This window comes from Pristis pectinata, chromosome 9, assembly GCF_009764475.1.
Source record: "Pristis pectinata isolate sPriPec2 chromosome 9, sPriPec2.1.pri, whole genome shotgun sequence".
NCBI classification, from domain to species: Eukaryota; Metazoa; Chordata; class Chondrichthyes; order Rhinopristiformes; family Pristidae; genus Pristis; species Pristis pectinata.
In genome coordinates, this window is record NC_067413.1 from 20,586,199 (window position 1) to 20,607,392 (window position 21,194).

A 21,194-nucleotide genomic window follows, 5' to 3' on the forward strand; every position below is an offset into this window, starting at 1 on the left:
AGAAAGATTGCATCAGACATGCAAGGGTGGAATGCAATAAGAAGTTCCTAGTAAAATGTGTGATTCAACCCAGGAATAAATAATTCTCAAATAAATGTGCAGATTCGTTGCTGATCCTATCTTTGCAGTAGCTTTTTAATCTTGATTGTGAACCAGACAAGAAAGTTGCTTGTGCTTCAATAGTTATAGGTGCTAATTATATCTCTTCTACCACCTTAGGCCTCTGGCTCATGCAGAAACTGAAGAAGTCTAGCTCACTGTTACAACTAACCTTCAAGGACCAGGCTGATCCTCGCAAGACTTTTTTGTATAAACTCAGTGAAAAACCAGGTAGGTATAGTTCCTACCACAGCAAAATTCATTTGTAACCAAGGACCCAAATGTTGGGCATGCTATTTGCTTTTGGTGTGCAAATGAAAATATGGCGAGTCTGGGACTGGGACTGGGCTGGGGCTGGTTCAGAGCACTGGCTGGGGAGCTACTTGGGGCCAAAGGGTTGGAGGTGGCAGGTGAAGCATGTGCCTGGAAAATGGAGCCTTGAAGATAGTGAGGGGTTGGGTACATAGGACCTTGCAAGTAGTGGATTCTGCGGAACAGGGCTATGAGCTATGTGGCTGCCCAGAGATGTGTGTTTGTGTTTTAATGTGTACTTTGCCTTCCTCCTTTTTACCACAGCCTCATTAGTTATTTTTACTTTGAAAGCAAAATCTACAGTTGGCTACACAGGCGCACACAGTCCCATAGTACATCATTCAAAGGCATGTTCATCTCATGTGCCTCCAATGACTGGTGTTTGGAAACTAACCAACAACTGTGAGCATTGAAACTGAAACTTTTATCATCCGAAATCTGCATTCAAATCCAGGCAATTTTGACACTGTTTTCTCTTTCAAGGCCGGATAACTTCATCCTCTCTTAAAATTTTAATACTACACTTTCACTTTATATCTTGAAAGATGACTTGGTTCAGACCTAACAATTAATTCTTATTATGTTAAATCACTATCTCAAATCTATTTAGAATTCCTTACAGGTATTCCACATATCAACTGAAAGAAAGTATGGCGTGCTGAGTAGTCTCACATGAACTAAAACAATTATCCATTTATTTCCACAAGATATAAAACCTAATCTATTAGTCTTATATTGTAAGTGCTACAAATGTTTAAAATAATTGGAGCTCAGTCTGCAAGAAGCCGATTTACACTTTTTGGGTTTTATAACAATGCATAGTTAATCAAATAATTCCTCCACAGAATCTATCAGTACCTCCTTCAAAGTGTATGTAATGCTTGTTAGGGACTTCAGGGTTGGGGTGTCTAAACAAATTTTCAGAAATTCAGCAAAAAGTTAAAGGTCTGCTTGCTTGATACACTTTGTTCCCTTGAAAATGAAGTTTTCCATCAATCATGAACAAAGCAACAGTGTATTTTGATGCAGCTCATACTCACTCTTAGACTAGAGTATCATGAAGTAAGTGTCAAAAAATAATAAAGCAAAGATGAACACAATTTGTCTGCATTCTCGGCTGGTAGAACACTTCAGTGTGAGCGGTTGAAGAATAGTGGCAGTAGCAAACATGGCCTATATTTACAAGGAAATGTCAGCAAAACTGGTGAAGTATCTGTCAGCAATTTGGCAGATGTTCACACATATGCACAGGAGCATAGAAGTCCAGAAGTTGCTGGGAATGGTTCACTGTTGTTTTGCCAACAGTGTTTTGGAGAAAACGTGAGAGTGAGAGGCTGCAGTGATTCCCCACAACTTAAAATAGGGAATCCCCATCAAGATCCTGCGCTAGATCGGATATAGTGCAATGAAAGATTCCTCATTACTTTAAATTTCGGAGCATGGTGTGAGGGACCAAGGTAAGAATTAGATAATGTCGGCCTTTAAAAAGTTTTGAGTGTAAAATCTTTATGTTTGCAGGTTGCAATTATTTTTTCTTTTACAAATTTTCAGAAAGATTTCAATAGTTTTAACCTTTAATTGCTAATGTTTGTTTCTGAACGTTTAAAACATTCAGAACCTTTGTGTTGGATCTTCCTTTTCCATATTGGTGCCAAGGACAGTATTTGTGTGTTGGCCCAGGGATGCCCAAGATTCTGGTTCCTGTGTGGGCTAAAGCCGGCAGTGGCAGCTCATGACCTTCCACCTATCCTGCTGGTTCTCTCTATCCTGCTGGTGCCCCTATGCCCTCAGTGCTGGGCTCCTCATGGAGTCTGATTGGGCAGCATGAACTCCCACAGGAAACCAGCCTGCGCCAGGTTAAGTAAGACACAGACACAGCAGCACCTTTCAAAATAGTGGGTGAAATTGATCCTGGGAGGAAGGTAATCATTATTTAATTAAATAAGTTGCAAACATTTTTGGATTTTGTTTATCTGGAGAAAAAAGTGTATACATTTTTGGCAGGTTTTCTGTTTTTTCTTTAAACAGAACATAAATGCTGCTGAATGTTTGTGAATGTCAAAGGTATTCACAAATATGTAATAACAGTGATAGATTTGAGAGTTGGTGAACTTGGGATCTCACCAGTTCTTTAAGCTATTCTGTGAGTGCAGTGGATTGCCTGCACTGAGACAGTCCCTATGGGATGTCCCCTGGGTAAATGCTGGGTAATAGGCTCCCAGAGAAAGCATCGAGAGCTGCAATGCTGCATCTGATCTGCTTGATCCTGGCCTCTGGTGCTGTCTGTGCGGAGGTGGCTCGTTCTCCGTGACTGAGTGGGATTCCTGTGGGTGCTCGGGTTTTCCACCACGTACCAAAAGACATGCTGGTTGGTTAATTGGCATTTGCAAATTGCCCTGAGTATAGGTGTTTTTAAAACACGGTTCAGAGGTAGAACTTAATTAAACATGAAGATTAATTAAAATAAGTAAAAAGAAATCAACCATTTACCTTTTCAATCAAGGTCAATGATTGATTGAGGTTCTACTACATTATGCTAGGTACCCCTGATGTAAAGCAAAGGTTCTGAATGCAAAATTCTTTGCCCCTGCACTGCATTGGGGAAGCAGGAGGTCCCCGAACTGCCAGTATATCCCCTGCAGCTCATTGTGCAGGTTCGGAAGTCCAGATCAAGCTAACTCACTCATTGCAGCTGGCCAGCAGTTCTGTATGATCAGCAGGAACCAGCCTACTGACTGAAAATCAACAATTACTGCAGAAACTGGGAAATCTGAAATAATAACAAATGAAAATGCTAGAGCACTCAGCAGGTCAGGCAGCATTTGCTGAAAGAGAAGCAGGTTCGAGACCCTTCATCAGACCTGACATGAAACATGAATTTTGTTTCTCTTTCCACAGATGCTGCCTAACCTGCTGAATGTTTCCAGCATTTTCTGTTTTTGTTCATCTAGCAATGCTGTTGTTACACATTACGACCAGATATTGAACTTGAAACTCCAGCCACAACTCCTATTCTCCTTAGCAATAACAACTTGCATTAACGTACCACCTTCAACATCGTGGTGTTATTGAAATATATATAGTATTGTTGAAATATCGAGCATTAGTAAACAAAACCCTACACTGAGTCACATAGATACTGGGAAAAAATGAACAGAAGGTTTGTGAATGAGATAGATTTTTAGGACAATCTAAAAGGTGGAAAGAAAAAAACCAGACATTAAAGACAGAATCTCCTGAATTTCATCCCTGGATATCTCACGGTACAAGTGCCAGTGATGGAATGTTGAAACTTGGGGATGCACGAGCGGCCAAAATTGGAGTAGCACAGTAGTCTCGGAGGATCGTAGCAATGAAAGCAGTCATAGAGGTAGGGAAGAATGAGGACGTGGAGAGATTTGATGAGAATTAAAATATTCAAGTATTTCTGAGCGTAAATCATGAGCATGGATGAGGAGGGATTGGCACAAGTTAGAAAGGGACAGCAGTTTTGCACGAGTTTGTTGATGGAGGAGGTAAGGCCAATCTGAGGCACATTGGAATGATCTAGGCTAGAGGAAACAAAGACATGTGAGGCTTTCACCAACAGCTGTCCTGGAGTACGTTGCAAATTGGGCATTGTTATCGTGGGGAAGATATGTTGTCTCAGTGATAATGAAGATATTTGGTTAATTGAACATCCCTGGGTCAGATATGACAGCAAATCTGTGATAAGTGTGATTCAACCTCAGGAAAGGGATAGAGCCAATCGCTACTGAACTTCTTTGTGTACTGAAGAGTCAACTAGATTTTTGTGCTGGAATGGATCTTGAAGATATAATCTTCTAACTTGGGTCAGAAGGTTTTCAGGATAAAATTAGTAACCAAATTGGTATTGTCAATATGTAATATGATTTGAAATCAGAGATGTAATTGGCAGCCAGGTTTGTACTGCATATGTATACAAATATTATGTAGATTCTAATAAAGTAGAAACATCTGTCAAAAAACAAACAGATGTCCTTGCAAGACATCATGCAGCAGTAAATGTTGCATTGACAGTTTTATTAACTGTTGTTCACCAAGTTGTAATGTAATCTGCATGACAAAACTCATTACTGCTAATAAAAAAGTCACAAAGTCTTTCTTTAAATATCTGGCATGTGAAATCGGCTGAAATTCTGTCAGGAGACTGACAACACCTCTTCTGAGCTTCTACAACAGTATACATGGAGTGTACATCTGGGAATGACTGTTACTGATCGTCAGTGCAACCAGTTGCAAATTGCTCCAAGCTCCTGCAATGAAATAACTCACTTCAAAGACCATAAATATGAAAGTCACAAGAACTGTTGGGGGGGGGGGCGGTGAATTTGTACTCAGAAAAAAAGCTCACTGATCAAAACAACAAGGAGCTAAATGTCATGTTCAATAGAAACTTACTGCTTCCAACTGATAGGTAAAGAATTAGAGGCTATGACTCAGCCAGCCTTGCCATATAATAAAGGTAAGGTTGACAAATAGACATTTCTTATATCACACAGGCCATGCTCTGTTTACAATGCTTCAAATTGTTTCTTTTAAAGATATTATGTTTCATCCTTTCTAAACTAGTTAAAGTTGCCATGTCATTTCCAATGGAAACATAAATTATGTCACTTTTTCCTTTCAATCTTATTCTCTCCCTCCCCTGAAAGAAATGTTGTGTACCCTGGGCATTAGCATTCAAAAGGTATCTCGCCAAGTGACCCACTCTTCATGTGTGAATGTGCCTTACTGACAATGCTTGTCTATTTGTTCAAGGATAGAAGATAATGGAAAAGCCAAACCCTGATTCTCCTCGTTTATCAAAGAGGGGCAGTGGTAAGGGAAAGTCCTGACTAGCTACACTGATGCGAGTAGAAACAGGAGTTGGCCATTTGACCCCCTGTACCTGCTCCACCTTTCAGTGAGATCATAGCTGACCTTTTACTTCAACACCACTTCCATAAGAGCATAAAAACATAAGTAACAGAAGCAGGAGTAAGCCACCAGGCTCTGCTCTGCTATACAATAGATCGTGGCTGATCTTTTACATTGGTGTCATGTTCCCATACTAATGAGTTATTCCTTAATTCCCTTAATATCCAAAACTCTGTCAAGCTCCTTCTTGGATATACTTAGCGACTCAGCTTTCACAGCTTTGGATAAAAAAATTCTAAGGTTCACTATTCTCCAGGTGGATTTTTTTAAAATCATCTCTGTCCTGAATGTCTGCTTCTTTGACTCTACAACTCCTGGTTTTCCCAGCCTTGGGAAATAATCATTCTCACATCTACCCCAACAAGCCTCATAAGAATTTTATACATTTAAATGCGACTACAGCTCATTCTTCTGAACTCTAGAGAGTATAGGCCCAATTTGCTTAATTTCTCCTCAGATAACAAAACCATCATCCTAAGAACCATCATGGTGAACCTTCATAAGTGTGTCCTTCCATATATGTGGAAATCAGATCTGTCTAGTCCAGATGTAGTGTCACCAGTGCCCTATATCACTAATTAATATTTTAAATGTTAACAATTGCACATTCACTGTCATACCTTTTAATATGGTTTTCCAATCTATTTAGTTAACTCACATTTCACGCCTTAGTAGTTTGCTTTATTCAAATTTAGTACCGTAGTTTCAGATTGAATAAAATTCTTTTTATATAAAATGCCATATCATTTTGATCAATGTTCCCTAAAGGTCTCTTAACTATTAGATCCTCAATTAACTATTTCCCATAAGACGTACAAGATCCAAAATAGTCATTCCTCAATGTGCTGATCTAGAAAACCATCCCAAAGATATTCCATGAATTCATTATTCCTGCTAATTGGATTTGCCCAGCCTATGTAAAGATTAAACTCCCCATGATTATCATCTTACTCGTTACATGCACCTCTTCTTTCCTTATTTATAAACACACCCTGCATTAACCCTACTGCTTGGGTGACAAAAATATATAACTGCTGCAATATTTTCTGCCCCTTGCTCCTTTTTGGCTTAACCCAAACTGATCTAATGTCTTGATTTTCTAAGGAAGTAATAACAGTGCAAATGCGGTAGTTTCATTTGATGAGATCTGCATGAATTTCAGCAGCACTTTGAGCAACGTCCCACTTGTTAGCCTGGTTAATAGCAAATGCCCATGAGATCCAAGGACACATTGAGTATTGGACATATTTCTAGTTACCATGCTACTTTATCCTGTCATTTCCTGAATTTCTACAAATCAGACAAATAAATGAAAATACCTGGTCTTCATTCTGTGTTTGTGTGTGTCTTTCTCTCTGTGGTGGCGGGGAGGGGGGTGGGGGGGGTGGATACAGGGTGAAGAGGTAGAGGGGAAATCAAGGTTGGCCTCTGATTATTTGCTTTCAGCAAGATCCCCTCAATTAACTTAAGAGTGACTTTGACAGAGGTCTGGATTTAACCATTGACCTTTCTACTCAGCAACAGATGGCTTAGTGAGACCCAGGGAACGAAGGGGAGAAGATAGAATATTTCAATAACTAGATCTCTTTTCTGGTTGCATCTCATTATTCTGATATAGGGCTACAGTACTTCAAGAACGTTATGCTGGTGGCATCACCACAAGACCGATATGTTCCTTTTCATTCTGCCCGGATTGAAATGTGTAAGACCGCATTGAAAGATAGACAGATCGGTAAGTGTTGTCTATGGATGTTTTTTCCTGAGCTTTTGTTCTGTAAGCCTCAAAAATTTATATTGCTGCTTTTTAAATTGAGGCATCAACAATGATGCAAAAATTAGGGGAACACAAGTGCTTAGGTGACACTCTGACTTGGTTTTAAAAGTCTATGAAAGGAAATATTGAGAGAGGAAAGGACTATGAAAAAACATCATGATTATGTGTTTGAGTTCACTTGCATCACAATTTCCCATTGTAATAGTCCAGCAATTGTTTTTCTCATTTCACTTAGGCTGGAAATATCATTGCACTATCCCTCATTGTAAATCGTTACTTGAATATTACAACATTGGAGCTCATTACCATTGACAATTTTCCTTCAACTTTCCTTCCCCCTCACAATCCAAATCCTATTAAACAATATTTGGTAGCAGGGAGCCAATACATCCAGATTTAGCTTGTCCCCTTATTCAGTTCAACATTACCAGTCTCTTATATTGTATGTTTGGCCCTTCACTGTAGTTTCCTAGAAAGTAAAACATAAGATTACCATTGCCCAATGGTGGGGAATGATGGAGATGAAGGAGGAAAAGCCCATCTCCAATCAATTCCTGTGAGAAATGGCACAAATAACCAAGAAAAATGTGTTATAACACCTACTTTAGGATAAGTAAACTGGAGTTTTCTTGTCAATTAAGAGATAAAGCAGTTATTGGTCTTGAACTCTGAACAAGGGTGGCACGGTAGCATAGCGGTTAGCATAACACTATTACAGCACCAGCGATCGGGGTTCAATTCCGGCCACTGTCTGTAAGGAGTTTGTACGTTCTCTCCGTGTCTGCGTGGGTTTCCTCCTGGTGCTCCGGTTTCCTCCGACATTCCAAAGATATACACGTTAGTAGGCTAACAAGGGTGTAATTGGGCGGTGCAGGCTTGTTGGGCCAGAAGGGCCTGTTACTGTGCTGTATAAATAAAGCTTTAAAAATAGAGTTTTAAGTGGTGATGCACCGATAAACATTTTATGAAGAGAATGGCTTAAAGGCTTGGGAGAAGGGAATGCTTCTCATATCAACTCTTTTTCTCTAGCTCTTCCACTCATTCTATGCAGCGTCCTGGAATCCCCTCATATTCTTGCTGAAAACAAGGTTGAGGGGAGATTTCTTTTTTATTATGTCATTGCTGCATTTAAGCTCCTATAACATGGAGGTGGTTAGTGATTTCACTTTATCTGAATAGGAAAACTGATAGGAAGAGCCTGTGACTCACAAGAAGAAACTCAGATCTGTAAACAGTGGAAGCAAATACAATTAATTCATTCAAATAAAAGTTACACAGCTTTCTTCCTTAAAATATAGTGTTGGGGTCATGATGTGGTAAGTGCAGTATGTTCAGAATAAACAGGAAAGTTTGGACCTGTGGTTGCAATAAGGTTTTCTCATGCCTGTATCTATTGTAGATAGATTGATTACTACAATTAGTCAATGACTGCAGTTATCAGGAAGGGAGAAGGTGAACTACCATGGCCATTTTGTCATCCTACAATTCCTTTGTTCTTATAACGTGGTACCTTGCAGATCCAGAATTTGCAAATTAAATACGTTAAGCTGATTTGATAGTTTTATACTTCGGGACAGTATAAGAACGATTGGTATTGGATGAGTGGAATCATTTTTAATGTTTTTGTTATGATAACTCAGGTTGCGTTTACACGGAGATGATTAACAACCTCCTTCGGCCAGTGACAGAGGCTGACGACTGCACCCTGATCCGCTACGACATCTTCCACGCATTGCCAAACACTGCCAATGCGCTAATTGGCCGGGCAGCTCACATTGCCGTCCTCGACTCTGAACTCTTCCTGGAAAAGTTCCTTCTGGTGGCAGGGCTAAACTACTTCAAATAGTACTACTGCTTCACTCACGGCACCCGAGTGTTCCCGTGATAACATTTCCAGGTGCTTTCATGTGGGAAAGCATGGACCGAGTCGGTATTGATTCGATTCTGCATACATCCATATATTAACCCTTGCAATCAAAATGATTGTGTTGTAAATAGTACCAAAAGAAATTTACATTTCAGATTAAATTTATCTAAAACTGCTTTCCTGCCTTAAATTCACAGAAATTATTACTAGGCTTTCTATGAAAAACAACTTGAGTAGGCAATTTTGATCTATGTTCATATTTACTGTTAAAGCATCACGTCTATCGCCATGCGGAAATGAATGTTTGTTAATTGCTCCCCCTTGGACTGAAAACTGCACCACAATGATTTCTTAGACTATACACATTATTTTGAGTAAAACTAAGATGGAGTTTTTAGCATCTGCAATGTTCCTGTGTCAGTTTAAGCCCAAGTTAATCTGCAAAAGCCTTCTCTGTCACAGTTGCACGTTTTAAAGAGAGCTACTTCATGCAGCGTCAAGAGACAGTCAGATTGATGTGTGAATATAATCACAATTCAACCTGCTTATTATAAGATTTGGGTGTCACCAAGTAGTTATGAAAGACTACCCGGCACCCCACTACTAATTAATTAACATTATCTATAGCCAGGCATACACTGACACTATGTGGCCAGTCTCTGCTGCACTGTGTGACTTGAAATTGGAGCAAAAATGTGTTCATGAGCTCAGCATGGTCAAGAATACCAATAATGAAGAAGGGAATCTAACTTCACCATGAACACTAAGTTTCAGCTGCTTGAAGCACAACTCTGTACTTTTTATTCTGTACTTTTGGAGCCATGCTTGTTGCTGATCACCGAGTAAAATTCACACCTACCTGGTATGATCATCCATCCCCTCCCACCCCCCTCTTCCTGCCTCCACTCCCCAAGGGTTAGGGAATTTGTTGGGATTCTCAGCTTTGAGACCCTCTGCACCAATAGAGGCTTCAGCAAAGTAATGTTGTCGACCATCCGGGTGGGGTAAGTGGTGCAGGTGGAAGTGGAGGGGATGAGGGTTGAGGTGGAGTAGGGAATTGTTTAATCAAAATATGCCATAAAAAAAGAGGAAAAATGTTGATAGCCAGTTGAATCACATCCCTGGCTTAGCCTGGGCTGTCAAAACTGCCAAATGCTTAAATCTTCCTCATACAAAAACAATCAAAACATATTTAAAACATTTAAATTCCTTTCCCTAAACATAAAATATCTAAAGCCACAAGTTGTTGGAAAAATTCCAAATTAACTATTATATTCCCGAGTTCTTCACAGCTGCCTCACACCATTAAGATGAAGAGGGAAACACCTCCTGCATCATTTCTATCCTGGTGCATTTACTCATTCAGTTTCTCCATTATACATCAACTTTGCTCTGCCTTGCTGAACTCCAAAAGAGTAGAACAAGGAAGGCCTGCCAATCTAGACCATTAGGTGTCCATACAGAAAATAAAAATGGCAAACTGATGACCACACCTCAGGTAGTTCTGCGTTCATGTGGGAATCCCCAGGTTGCTCAGAGTTACTCTGGGGAATGTGTGTAGTGTTATGCACGTAAATGCGGATATTTCCCTGCAAAATTTGGACTACTACATTGCTAACTTTTGTTGTTTGCAAATGCAAATAAAAGCAGAAAGTCATAAACAGGCTCATGTCTCGAAAATACCCAGTTTACCTACAATGCAAAGTCAAGATCTAACCAAACAAAAAAAATTAGTAGGTTAACTTACAAGGCTTTGGTTTCAAAAATATTGATCATTTCTAGATGGGAAAAAGTAATCACCTTAAAATTGAAACAAGAACTGACTTTGTTAAATAATATTTGTGGAACTGAAAAAAAGAATAGGTGACAGTGACAGCAGGGACATTGGGGAAGGAGTTGAGAAGATCACAGAGCATCCTGTTAGAAGACATGGAGCAGCAAGGAGAAGGAGGATATTGTTGGCATCAGGTATGTGGAGAAGAGTGGTGTGTCTAGATATATTAACAGTTTTGACTTGGGGCCCATCCTCACTCAGTGCTTCAAATTGACTATCTTGCATTAACCTGCTAAATCAATCAGTCCTTGCTACCTGGTTTCCAAGTGTCAGGAAACTTATGCTTTCAGAGTTAAAGGTGTATGCCCAGTCCAGTTGAAATATTTGAATGAGGACACTTCCACTTCCTCCCACCTATCAACCTCCTTGGAATGAATTAATTGCTCATCTCCCATCTCTTTCCATGCGTGGGTTGGGAGAAAAGACTGAATTTTTTTCTTCGTTTATGTAAACACCTTTCCAAAAGGAAGCTGGTTGCTTTTGGGGTAAAGGGTATAAAATCCTCCAGACACCCAACCACACAGACGTAGAGATCAACTGACGATTCGTTGACTAATTACTGAACATGGGACATGTTGTGCTAATTCAGTTGCAGGTTGGATTTACAAATTAACCTACTGAGCAGCTCCGAATCTTTGAGAAAATGTTACAATCTTGTCAAAAATGCAGCAAGTATGCTACAGTCTTGTGTAACATCTCCAGCCCTTTGTTATTCCCAGCATGAACATCTTTGAAGGGCAGAGATCAAAGATCTACTCTGAATCTACAGTATTATTGGAGAATTGATTTTAATGCTCAGTTTTGGTTTAATTATGTTGTGTTTGGGACCTCCTTCTGTAAATTGTTGAAGTGCCATATCCTAATTCAGTGTTATTTGTTATTAAATATACCCATATCATGATTGTGTACTGCCTATATGCACTGTTTATCTTTCCATAATAATTAATATTTAAACAGTATGGTAATATTAATTCTGACAGTATTTGAGATTGTACATGTAAGAATGTAAAATCCAGTTTATAAATTGCACATTTAAGTGTTTTTTTTACTGAAATGACAGGGTAGCAAAAGATGTGGACATAATATATACTCAAGAACAGTATGTTATCTGGATGTTATTTACTTTAGGCCCACCATATTTGTGCAATACGAGTCTGTGATTAACTGATGCTTGCAATTGACATTGAAATGTGGCATCCGTCTGGGTATCTTTGCGTTAATCAAAATACGTAAAATGTACACAAAGTATTTTTCTACTCGCAAAGCAAGTTCTGTGCTTACATTTTGCGTGTTGTCTAGCTCCCATCCTTTCCCAGCATATCTAATTCCAGCTCTGCTTCATCTTGAAGCCCAGGAAGAAATCCTGGAAATCTGAAACATAAGCGACTGAATGGGTTGATCAGCATCTGAAAGGGAACCAACACAGGGGTTGACTTTTATCTTCACATGTTCGGTGTTCATCTGCTGGATTGAATAGACCACACATTGTAAAGTCTGTCTGAATTCAGATAAATAAAAAATAATGACATATTATACAATGGACAGGCAATTCACTACCAGAACCATGTCTTCAGAAAGTTTACCAAAGTATTTCTGAAAGGTTCCTTGCAAAATCTATTTTCCTCATTCTAATCAATCTATTGAAGTAATGAGCAACAGGCTCCTGTGTCTTTGGCATAGATTTAATTTAACCATCTTTGCATGATATCATTTTTGGTAGTTCTACTTCTTTGAGATGATATATTGCCACCCACCATGGGAGCTTCTCATTAGATGATGTTCCAACATTCTTTTCTTCCTGACTAGTTCAAGCAATTTCAGCGTGATGTTAAACCTCATTCTCTATTCCCTATTCAGCTACTGTGAGAGTGTGCACCAACATTTAATATGGAGATTCCAAATTCAAGAACCCATTTCCCAGAGGTAGGAAGGCCAGCAATCAGTGGTTTCTTTAACCTAGATATTGTCAATTCATTCATGCACAACAGACTTATATGTAGATGGGGGAAAGCTTTTGGGGTGTCAAGAAGCAAGTTACCTGCCACAGACACTGATTTTCTTTTGCAATCTCATTATTTCTGCAGTTCATCCAATAATGTTTCACCCATCAATCTGTAGGCTGTTGATGGTTGGTGATTTGCTGATTGTAATGCAATTGAATGTCAAGGGTAGGTGGTTGGACAACCTTAGAGATGCCCATTGCCGAGCGCTTGTGTGGTTATTTCAATTTCAAGCCACTATAAGGAGTAATGATTACATTTAACTTTCTTTTCTGCCTGTCAATTTGTATTGATTTTTTGTGTAAAAGTCATACGTCTGTTAATGACACCATCAGCAGAGCTATTTGAGCAATGTTACTAAGCCGCACTGCTAGAAGGAGCTCTATGAGCTGCTGCACATTTGACATGGCAAGGTCATTGACACATTGTTGGGTAATGGGCTATATCTTTTGTTGTCCTAAATCAGTTATGAGCACAGTTGGATTCAGTGAAACTTCAACTGCAGCATCAACCTCTCCGTAAGATCTCTTACATGGACTGATCATGCTCCTATCAGAACTATGTTATGTTGTACAGCAGAACCATTATTTTGAGGGCTTAAGAATATGGCTGGGATTATGCTCATACATGGAACATAAAGGGAGCTACAGGTTCCCCTGTTTTGTACAATGGCACAATCAACAAAACAATATTTATTAACTATTGTGATGGCTAGCAAGATTCATATGAATATTAAATAAACTGAAAGAAATAATAAAGAAGCTTTAATGCATTCTTGTTTAACACTTTAAACTAGCTAAGTTTAGCATTTAATGCTTTATGATGATGTTTTTAATGTTTCATTGGAGCAATTACAGTTTGTTTCGTGCCTCTCTGGGTCTTTGTCACACATTAACATTTTGCCACAGGTCCACTTACATCTTGAACTTCTATCAGCCTTGTCTGCTTAACGATGGAATGTGCACTTTACAAAAACTAATGATCCTGGTTCAAGGTGCTAAATTTGAGTAAATTGAGTGAGAGATGAACTCTCAACCCATTTCAAATAGGTAGACACTAAGTGAGCTTTTCACATAATAAGATCTGCAATAACGCAAGTAGATTGTGCTGGGTCACAGTTGAATCTATGATTAAATTATTACCAGAGACATACTCATGAAATGAAAAGAGCTTTTCATTTTAACCTTCCTAATCAAAGGCTTCACATTACATGGATCAATGAACTGGTTTGGTTATTCTGTTCATTTATATCTCTTTATCCCCTACAGATCACACTGTATTGCTGAGGACAAATAGTAGCCCACTCTTTCTTATCCAATCTCTTCCTGTACTTCTGTCAATCGCATTATGTGCATTACTTGTCTAAATTGTTCATAGTGTCTTCTAATCCCATAATTCACCATTTTGTACAATCTCCACATTTTTCCCTAATCATGACATCAGCCATATCAGAAAATACCAGCAGCTCAAAATTGTCAAGTTCTGCATATTTAATTTTACTTTCACTTGCAACTTCCAAACTTCAAACGAAAAGCAAAGCTTTGCATTGTCTTCAGCTTTCCTCACCCTACTCTCTTTAACCTTTCCTACTGCCAATCGTGCCTGTAGATCTTAATCCATCACACAAATGAGTCAACAAGACTTGTCCATCTAGATGTTAATTATTTCTAGACTTTCCAAACTAAAGAGGCTAAGCACCTATTCAAGCTACATGAAAGTAATTGGGTTGACCGCAGGTCAGGAATAAAACCTCACTTATTGTAGGCTCATCCAAAAAAGGAGCCCAGTCATTCCAGTTACCCACCATCCGACAGTTCTCAAGCAGGAAATGCTTCAGAATGGAGAGCAGGTCAGTGAGAACATAAAATTGCAATATTCTGAGCAAGACCATTTACACAAATTCATGATCAACTTATTTGTTTCAGTTTCAGATGCTATTTAACCCTTACTCTTGTTTCTGCTTTTAATTCAGATTTCCAATATTCACACCTCTTTTTGATCCAGGGTTTACAAATATTGACTTGGCACTGTAACAAGGTCAAAAGTGCTATCACCAGCAAAGCCAACTAAACTTCCTGGACCCAGAATCCCACCTTTAATATTAAAACCATTGAGTGCAGAGAACCATATTAGCAATCCACAAACAATTCTTCCAGAACCAGCCCACATCCACTCACCTTAATGGTAACTGTGATCTATCAGTTGACTTTGGGGCAAGCACCACGGACCAAACTGGTTAATTTAACAGATTGGATACAAGCAAGGTGGGGTGCTTTCAGTCTTTGACTGAGAAGTTCCTTGGAGTTGCTGGCAGAGCGTTCCTTCACAGGCAGAATGGACGTATGTAATTCATATCATTCAAGTGAAGTAATGCTGGAGCAGTGGGAGTAGCACCAAGGAATTTCCAGTCCTTTATAACTATTCATGTAAATGGAAGCATAAATTTATTGTATACACTGATGTCATTGCAAGATGGAAATCTTCTATTTATTTTGACTAAAACTGTACAGAATGGATAGTCATCAATACCAATATGATTCTACTATTTTTCTACATTTGCTTTTGCATCATTCGTGGTGGCTCGTGTTCTGTGTACAAACTGAATAAAGTTGTTGACTTACTTTATTTGGAGCTCGTGTTGTCTTTCAACATATCAGTGTAAATCAAGACTTAACAATAGTTATTTACCATGTATGTTTCCGCTGGCAACTGTAATCATTAAACATGAAGAAGAAAGAACTGATGAATTCTGATGAAAGATCGTGTCTTAATTCTGTTTAGCTCTCCATGGATACAATCTGACCTGCTGAGCATTTCCTATTTTTATTTCATTACTATCTCTGTTTCCAACTTTCACATGCAGATAATTGTTACCACTCCATTTATCTTTAATCAGTCAACCTGATGGGAGATACCTTTGTAAGGATTTTCTTGATATGCCAAACTTTAGCAGGTTTTTATATTAAATCAATTTATACATGGAGAAAATGAGCAAAAGCTCATCCATAACTAAATAATGCCTTAAATAGTTGAATATTCTCCTACCTTCCTTTGGGTTCCAATTCAGTTTTCTGCTTTGAGGAGATGATGATGATGTGGGGGGAGGAAAGACTTCTTCTCATAAAAAAATAATTTTGTGTTACTTGTTTGTCTTTGGTGTCCTTAACCAGAAATCACTTATAAAACATGCGAGTGTACTTTCCATGTTTATTTCCACAGAAAGTCAGTAATATAGTAAATATTTATTATGGTATTGGTTTATTATTGTCACCTGTACTGAGGTACAGTGAAAAGCTTGTCTTACAAACCGATCATACAGGTCAATTCATTACACAGTGCAGTTACATTGAGTTAGTACAAAGTGCATCGTTATTAAAGTTATTAACTTGAAATATTAAGTATCATAACCAATTTTTCCACATTTCCTTATAACATAGGAGGCCATACAGCCCATCAAGTGTATACCAGCTCTCGGTGCAATTCCATCAGTCCCATTGCCCCACTTATTTCCCTGTGACCTAAGCCCTCACATATGCCCATTGACATACATGCGACCCCCCTCCCTCAATTTTCCTATTACCCACCTGCACTAGGGGCAATTCACAGAAAAGAATTAACCTAACAATCAGCACACTTTTGGAATTGGGAAGAAACTTGAGACATGGAGAACATGCAAACTCTACACAGACAGCACTGGAGGTCAGAATTGAAGGTGGGTCACTGAAGTGTGAGACAGATAAATGTCAAGCCTTGGGATATGCAGTCTTGGAACTCAATTTTGTGGTAGAAGTGAACTACTCCATGAGTCACAAATGCAAATGCCAGAAGAAGATTAAGGGTACAATATTTTAACATTACATTGCTGGTCTAGATTCCAGTGTTGTAGGCTATTGATCTGTGAACGAGAGTCAAGTCCCACCAGAGCAGCTGGGGATTCAAGTAATTGAATAAAAGTACCAGTAATGATGGCAAATAAATTACCAGATCTTCATAAACACTCATCTGGTTCACTAATGTCCTTCAGGGAAGGAAATCTGCCATCTTTACAGTTTCATAAAGAACTGGTTGGGCCACAGCTGGAGTATTGCATTCAATTCTAGTTGTCCCATTATAGGAAGGATGTGGAGGCTTTGGAGAGGGTGTAGAAGAGGTTTACCAGGATGCTGCCTGGATTAGAGGGCATGTGCTATAAGATGAGGTTGGACAAACTTGTGTTGTTTTCTGTGGAGTGGCAGAGACTGAGGGGAGACCTGATAGAAGTTTATAAAATTATGAGAGGCATAGATAGAGTACACAGATGTAACTTTTCCTCAGGGTTGAAATATCTGATACTAGAGGGCATGCATTCAAGGTGAAAGGGGACACGTTCAAAGGAGATGTGTGGGGCAAGGTTTTTTTTCCACACAGAGAGTGGTGTGTGCCTGGAATGCGCTGCCAGGAGTGGTGATGGAGGCAAATACGACAGAGGCATTTAAAAGTTTACATGAATAGCCAGAGAATGGAAGGGTATGGACATTGTGTAGGTAGAAGGGATGAGTTTAGTTAGGCATTTAATTAGTTCAGCACAACATTGTAGGCTGAAGGGCCTGTCCTGATGCTGTAGTGTTCTATGTTTACCAGTCTGGCCTTGTGCCGACAGATCCACAGCGAGCCGTCCCTTAAAGGACATTTTGCGATGAGTAATAAATTCTGGCCGAGCCAAAGGTGCCTACATTCTACACGAATAAAAAGAAATGCACAGAAAATATTCTGTTTTGGCACTTGAATTCAACTGAAAAAGCACGTTGTGTTGCTTGTAGGTTAAGTATTTACTATCCATTTTAATACACAAGTTGTTTGCAAGGGCACTTCAGAATGCAACAATAATCTTTGGTTTGGGCCTGGAGGCACAAATTAGTTGGATACATCAAGGGCTGCCAAATTTCTTGCCTAAAGGATGACAATGGAACAGTTGGGTTTTTATGACAGTCTGACAGTTTCATGGTCTCTTTGATAAATAAGTGTTTTATTTCTGACTACAATTTTCATCAGAAAATTGATCAAGTTTAAACAATACAAATAAGAATACATAATGAATTTGTTTCAGTTACACAATAGAAACAGAAATAGGGGATTTAACCCACTGAGTTTATTTAAATGCAACTTAAAGTACCCAAATGAGGGTTGATTAACATTTTTTCAATTAACTTTCTTTAATTTACAGTGGTTCATAAATCTTATACCGCAGAGTATCAAATGAAAGATAGTGTTTACATAATGCCTTTTAAATCCAAGATTTACAGCTTTTGAAGTGCATACTACCCTTCAATATCGTGAGAAATGCAGCAGCCTATTGCAAACTCTTAGAAAAAGCAAGGTCTTAATGAAGCAGATTGAGGTGTAAACATGGAGGAGGATACCAGGAAAACTTCCTTGCTTTTCACTAAATACTAACTGGGAAAATGAACGGGGGCCTTGATACATCGTCTCATCTAAAAAGGCAGTACCTCTGACTTCGACAGAGTTGTTGAGTTATACAGTACAGTAATAGGCCCTCCCGCCCAACTCATAAATGCCTACCTGAGCTAGTCCCACTTGCCTGCATTTATCCCATATCCCTCTAAACCTTTCCTATCCATGTACCTGTCCAAGTGTCTTTTGAACATTGTTATTGTAGCTGCCTCTACCACATCCTCTGGCAGCTCGTTCCACATACCCACCACCCTCACCTGTGTGAAAAAAATTCCCCTCAGTCCCCTTTAAGGCTTTCCCCCCTCTATGCCCTCTACTTTTAGACTGTCCTCTAGTTTTAGACTCCCCTACCCTGTGACCATTCACCTAATCTATGCCCCTCATGATTTTATATACCTCTATAAGGTCACCCCTCAACCTCCTACACTCCAGGGAAAAAAGCCTCAACTTATCCAGTTTCTCCTTAAAACTTAACCCATCCAGTCCCAGTAACATTCTTGTGAATCTTTGCTGTACCCTTTCCAGCTTTAATGACATCCTTCCTATAGCTAGGCAATCAGAACTGAACACAATATTCCAACTGTGGTCTTACCAACATCTTGTATGGTTGTAACCTGACGTTTCAACTCTTGTAATTCCACTTGATTGTTAGATCTCTGGAATAGAACTGCCACACACAACTTTCTGACACAGCCAGGCTGGCATTGTCAAAGAATAAAATCTCAAAGTGCTGAACAAAACAAGTTGAGTTTAAAAGGCTGCACCTGCAAAAAGTTATGAGATAAACGATTAATCAGCTTTGCAATGTTGATCGAGGAAAGTACAATGCTCTGATCTCGAGGAAACGCCAGACTTTCTTAAGACTATGCCATGGGTTCTTGAATGACACAAGAGATCCCCTTGTAATTAGATAAGGTATAACAAGTTGCATTATGAGATGGTTATAATCATTATAATAGAAGCCACAGGAATAGAATTGGAAAGACATAGTACTGTCACACTCTTCTTTCCTGTCATTCACTACCTTGAAGTTATTGTTCAATCAGCACTACTAGAATTTAGATGTCCCTTGATAAGGAAGTAGAAATGTGAAACCAGAGAAATGTTGGGGGAATCAGAGGCAGTAATTTGTCCTTGGTGACTTGTGCTAAATATGTGATATAGAAGTAGCTGCAGACAGTATTTCACTTGGGAAATTAGCTTTCTTTGAAGTCAATGCCTTTGGTGGGTGCCAACGTAGCACTGATGAATTTAGCAATGCCAAAAGGAGAGGGAAGATGAAAGTAGCTGACAAATTTCCAATCTGATCTTTGTCAAACAGAGGGGGACACCAAACAGTGTTTCTTAATGGGACAAACAGTAAATCAGAGGGGTAAGAGTTATAGCTATGTATTTTTTTTCACACTATCTCATTACCAAGTACGCAGAAACAAGAAGACAAGGAAGAGCAAAAATAACTTTGTGGGATGAGATTCATGCCTGCAATCTGGCAGATGGTGGAGTATTATAAGTTCTTTTCTTAATGCCCTTTTTATCTAATCTTTAAAGATTTTACATTGTTTATTTTGTCAGTTGACATTAAAATCTCATTGCATCTGCTTGGAAAATATGGGATTAATCTTAATTCCAAATAAGCAGCTTTGCACAATGGGCCGCACATTAATCTAGCTTCAAATATAGGTTCCTCCCCTACCACTCTGTAGTGACCTCTAAGGGTGTATGAAGGTTGCCATATATAAAAAAGAGCAACTCTTTTTCTGTTAACACTCTATGATAAAATATTAAGTTTCTGTTTGAATACTCTCAGCAATCCTATTGTCATGAAACTAAATTCAGGATTATGTTGACAGTATAAAATCAGTCTGCATTTATGCACTGTTTGATTTAATGTTCCAGTATTTGATCATACAACATTATTGTGCAGCTGAAACATAATTTGTCTTCAGCTCAGTCTGCCTGTTTATTCTTCTTTTCAGATCCACTGAAGTGATGAACATGATAGGGTGAAGTGGGTTGAGGTTGCTCGTGGTCAAACCAGGGTTAGTGAAGGAGTAGCTGAAGTCTTTTCCTCTAAGGTCATCAAAATGAATCGTTAATGCCAGATCTCTCTCTGCAGATGCCAGAATCAGAATCAGGTTTATTATCACTGACTTATGTCGTTAAATTTGTTGTTTTGCGGCATCAGTACAGTGCAGGACATAAAGACATAAAAATTACTATAAATTACAAAAATAAATAAATTGTGCAAAAGAGGAATAATGAGGTAGTGTTCATGGGTTCATGGACCATTCAGAAATCTGATGGCAGAGGAGAAGAAGCTGTTCCTGAAACGCTGAGTGTGGGTCTTCAGGCTCCTGTACCCCTCCCCAATGGTAGAAGAGGGCGTGTCTCAGGTGGTGAGGGTCCCTAATGATGGATGCCCCCTTCTTGAAGCACCGCCTCTTGAAGGTGTCCTCGGTGGGTGGCGAGGAGGTTTATGCCCGTGATGGAGCTGGCTGAGTCTACAACCCTCTGCAGCCTCTTTCATTTGGAGCCTCCATACCAGGCGGTGATGCGACCAGTCAGAATGGTCTCCACCATACAGCTGTAGAAATTTGCAAGAGTCCTTGGTGACACACCAAATCTCCTCAAATGAAGTAGAGCCACTGGCGTGCCTTCTTCCTGATTGCATCAATGTGTTGGGCCCAAGATAGATCCTCTGAGATGTTGATGCCCAGGAACTTGAAGCTGCTCACCCTTTCCACTGCTGACCCCTCAATGAAGACTGGTGTGTGTTCTCCCAACTTCCCCTTCCTGAAGTCCACAATCAATTCCTTGGTCTTGCTGATGTTGAGTGCAAGGTTGTTGTTGCGACACCACTCAAACAGCCAATCTGTCTCACTTCTGTACGCCTCCTCATCGCCATCTGAGATTCTG

General features: G+C 39.3%; 1 protein-coding gene across 4 annotated transcripts in view; it reads left to right on the plus strand.

The window, feature by feature from the left end:
* LOC127574218 (protein FAM135B-like) overlaps positions 1-15,452 on the plus strand; it is a 249,465-nt gene extending 234,013 nt beyond the window's left edge. For all 4 annotated transcript variants that reach the window (XM_052023030.1, XM_052023029.1, XM_052023031.1 and 1 more), the window contains 3 exons: positions 220-330; positions 6,971-7,084; positions 8,767-15,452. In XM_052023030.1, coding sequence (XP_051878990.1) covers positions 220-330; positions 6,971-7,084; positions 8,767-8,972 — 431 coding nt within the window. In that variant the 3' untranslated portion in view covers positions 8,973-15,452. The remainder of the gene's footprint in view (positions 1-219; positions 331-6,970; positions 7,085-8,766) is intronic.
* The last annotated feature ends 5,742 nt before the right edge of the window (positions 15,453-21,194 follow it).